This window comes from Fundulus heteroclitus, chromosome 4 (assembly GCF_011125445.2).
Source record: "Fundulus heteroclitus isolate FHET01 chromosome 4, MU-UCD_Fhet_4.1, whole genome shotgun sequence".
NCBI classification, from domain to species: Eukaryota; Metazoa; Chordata; class Actinopteri; order Cyprinodontiformes; family Fundulidae; genus Fundulus; species Fundulus heteroclitus.
Genome location: NC_046364.1, coordinates 27783734 through 27788116, shown reverse-complemented (window position 1 = coordinate 27788116; position 4383 = coordinate 27783734). Strand labels below are relative to the sequence as shown.

The following is a 4383-nucleotide window of genomic DNA, read 5'->3' as shown; positions in this document are numbered from 1 at the left end:
AGGTCGCACATTTGTGGGGAAATAAAACAAATATTTTCATGATTAAAGGCAGATATTTTTAACATTTAAAGTAGGATATTTTCCGACATTGTTAATTCAGAAATTTGCAAGAACAAAACTCTGCAATTTATTAGAAAAAAACTCTGAAATTTGCTGATATTTTAAAAGCAGATATTTCTGACAAATGATGCCTGAAGTCCTCTGAGATTGAAGTAGCAAATTAACGAGATGCGCTTCTAGACGTTTCCCAAAGTCTGCGGTCGCTACATGCGCTCTCTCTTCCTTGATGAGGTTGACTTCTCTCGGGTGCAGAATTGACATTATCCGCCTCGGACTTATCATCGTTTGTGAGGAAGAACCTTCCACATGGCTGCATCAAGTAGGTGGCATTATGCTTCTGTAGTAACTAATGCATGGGAGTTACAAGTCACATCTGAATTTTCTGGCAGACAGCTCAGTTAGCAGTCTTTTAGTTAACGCTAATGACATGGTGCTCCGAGCACGGTCTGTTAAGCTTTGGCACCAACTGTTTAAATATTGTTAGATAATGTTCTGATACAAAGACAACTTTTTGTTATCCTTCTATATAGATAATATGTTGGGGTGGTGTGATAAACAACAAATAAGTGGTGCACGTCTGTGCAAAATTGACAGTCAACCTGTTGCCACTGTTAGATATCCACTATTGTGTTACATCTTCACAGAAACGCGTGGAGTGACCACTGTGTCCGAATTTCTTCGTGAGCGCAGAGTTCCAGAAGAAGTCATCAACCGTTTGGAAGAGGAAAAGGTAACAGATGAGAGATCCTTATATGAATTGGAGTGATAATGGCCTAGGTTTATGAGTGGTGATTTATAAAAGATAATAGCACATGAATAAAACATTTATTCCAGCAGGATAACCGCAACACTTTAGGGCATATATGGCCAGTATGTAGGATTAAGAGCCATTTTTGTCCTAGTTTAGAGAGGATGTTTTATACTTTATCTAAAATTACTCGTATTTTCATTCTCCTGTAGCAATTTCTAATCATAATTTGCTAATGAATGTGCTTTATTTAGAATTAAACAGACTTGATGGGGTGTAAACGTAGATTACCAAAATGTGATTAAGTTGGTATACTGTAATAATAACTATGGGCTCAGAAAAGTGTAGATGAAAAAAATGCAGAGAAGCATTATTTATAAATTTAAAAAAGTTATACTTTTAGTGCACTTCATTTAAAATTATACTGAAATTGCATTCTTTTTCTTTAGTCCAATTTTTTAAGATCATTATTCATTTGAGTACTTAGCATTAAAACAGAAACTGAAAATGTTTGCTGTCGTACAGTATATATATAAAAAAAAAACATCCAAAAATGTCAGTCAGGCCTCACAATGGCTTCTTCTAATGTATTTGAATGTGCTTTATTTTGAATTAAACACACTTGTGTATTGTCACAATAATCATGAAAACTTACAAACAATGTCATTACTATAGCAACAAATTGAAGCCATAATAATTTTGGCTTAAGTCCTCAAATAGTTATCAGGGAATCCTTGACTTGGGAATTATTGCAATTCAAGGGTTGTAATTTTTAATATACAAAAGGTGTTCTTAGATTTTATACATGTATAGATCATGACAGCAAGTTTTGCATATTTTCTAATGTTATTCTCATTTATTTCTTACAATAAGCTTTTTATATCAGTAAGGCATGGGGATGATAAATAAAATATAAAGATATTTGCTTTTTAAAAGGGGACTAACTAAGTCCTTTTTATGTTTTTAGTGTGACAGTACTTCAACAGCTAGACCATTAGTGAATTTAATGTAGAAAAATATTCTGCAAAAATGGTAACTTTATTTTTATCTCTTCACAGACCTGGATCTGAAATGACGCCCATGACGGATGATCTAATTAAATTATACTTCTCCATTGGATTTAGTAACAAGGAGATACTAATGTTATTGGCACAGAATCACAGAATAGTGCTAAGTATCCGGACGTTAAAGAGACATTGCCGTGAACTGGGACTGTTCAGAAGAAAACACCATTCAGATCTGAATGACGTAAAAGCTTTTCTGCAGCAGGAACTACAGCATGATGGACAGATGCAAGGATATCGCTGGCTGCATCTTCGGGCAGTTCAGAATGGACTTGTGGTACAGCAGGACACAATACGACAGATCATCAAGTTCCTTGATCCTGAGGGTGTGGAACTTAGAAGAACTCGTCGTCTTAGAAGGCGGCAGTACAACACTAAAGGCCCAAACGCTCTTTGGCACATGGACTCTTATGATAAATTGAAACCCTATGGTATTGGGATTAATGGATGCATTGATGGCTTCAGCCGTTTTGTTTTATGGATGGAAGCTTACACAACAAACAATGACCCAAAAGTTGTAGCCAACTATTTTATAGAATGTGTCACACGTTTGGGTGGGTGTCCAGAGAGGATCCGGGCAGACAATGGAACTGAAAATGGAAATGTTGCCAACATGCAGGTGTTTCTAAGAAGAAACCACACCGACAGTTTTGCCAAAGACAGCAGTTTCATTTATGGACGGAGCACTGCCAATCAGCGCATAGAATCCTGGTGGGGAATTCTGAGAAAACAAAGCATTCAGTTCTGGATGAACATATTCAAAACACTTCAAGAGAATGGACATTTCTCTGGGAGCTTTTTGGATAAAAGCTTAGTCCAGTTTTGCTTTCTCAACCTGGTCCAGGTAGACCTCAGTTTTATCATTACTTGTTGCAAACAATAATCTACCTATATATTGTCCTAACCCTTTGTTTTCATCCCTAGAGAGATGTGAATGAAGTAGTGAGAACATGGAATACCCACTATATCAGACCAAGACCTGGACAAGAAGTTGCTGGAGGTCGACCCATCCTCATGTACACAGTCCCTCAGGAGTATGATGCTGAGGACTGTCTTAAAACAGTGGACATGGAGGAGGTTGCGGTATGCAAGGAGGAGTGCACACCCAAGAGTCAGTTTCCCTGTGATGAGACTGTCTTTGAGCTGTGTCTACTACTAATGCAGGAGAATGAATGGGAGGCTCCTACCGATGCTTATAATGCAGCTGAATTGTACACCTCACTTAGAGCAGTATTACTTCAAAATCTTTGAACATGCTGATTGATTTTCCAGTTTCAGCATCCTTGCTATTATATGGTGGCAGTGGTATCATAATTATTTCTTATTCAGTTAAATAATTAATGTTTGCTAATGTTAAAAACCTTCCTGATGTTTACTAAAGCAGTGAAGAAGCACACCCATCTAAGCAATATTGTGGGTTTTTTTGTTCATGAATTGCCTGGTTAGGGTTCAACAGTGACATGGTTTAAGTTACAGTAAGTTTTGTCTTTTAGGTTGGGTGTGCTGGTTGCAACGGTGTCTGTGTTATGTGATATACGAACTGCACTATAACACTGTACTACAATAAACTACTGTTAGAATTATTTTTACTATTCTCTATATGTTTATTTAATTTTCCATATTCATCGTATTTATCATGTAACAAATAAGCTTTTTACCTTGGTGTGCAGTTGTGTGATTGTAGTCTGTAATTAATTGAGCCGCAAAGAATCCCGATTTTAATTGCCGTTTTGGATTATGAAACTACGTTTTTCCTTCAACAACTGCAACCTGTAATAAAGGTGTCTAATTTCATTTTAACTCATACTGAAAAATCTCTTATAAGATTCTCTTATAAATCAGGGAAACAGCTAAAGTAAATAAGATGTGTTATAACAAATTTGAACACAGTTTTTAACTTGATTCATTACTTGTTCCTCCATGTTCACATGCCTTGGTGAAAACAGGATTTTTTAAGAGCCTTGTGTTATCTGCTTGTTTTGCTTTGGACTTTTCTGGACTTTCTCACCCTGTCACCTCTAAGCAACCAGCCACAGTCCAATCAGCTCAGCCAGCAGTCAATTAGCCCAGATGAGCTCCACCTGCTGCTAGTAGTTACTATCAACTCTGGTCACCTGTTCACCTGGCTACATACAGTACACCTGCTTCAGCCAACTCATCCCTGCCAGAACTTCTCGTCTTATCCCATCTCATGTGCTTTGACTCTACCAGTTCCTGTGTGCTTAGGCAGCTGGAATCTTCTGTTGCTTCTCTGAAGAAAGTTGCCTGTGTCTGCATGCTGCATTTCTGCCTGTTTCCCCATGAATTTCAATCACTTGCTCTGGCAGTTCTGTAGGTTCACAGATCCACATCGCCTGTTCTGGTCTGTTTACTACCTGAATCTTCTGTTCTGCTTCTCTCTGCCCACCTGCACCATCAGATATTATTCTGTCAAGTCTGGTTCTTCCTTCAATAAACCTTTAAACCAGATTGTAACTGTGGGCCGGCAATGGATTCATGTTTAAAGCCAGA

The 4383-nt window shown here is 37.7% G+C and overlaps 1 protein-coding gene across 1 annotated transcript; it reads left to right on the top strand.

The window, feature by feature from the left end:
• Positions 1 to 712: 712 nt before the first annotated feature.
• Positions 713 to 3594, top strand: LOC118562959. Its single transcript, XM_036136309.1, has 3 exons — positions 713 to 790; positions 1867 to 2716; positions 2797 to 3594. Exons 2-3 carry the CDS (start codon positions 1880 to 1882, stop codon positions 3121 to 3123), a joined length of 1164 nt encoding a protein of 387 aa, XP_035992202.1. The 5' UTR covers positions 713 to 790; positions 1867 to 1879; the 3' UTR covers positions 3124 to 3594.
• The last annotated feature ends 789 nt before the right edge of the window (positions 3595 to 4383 follow it).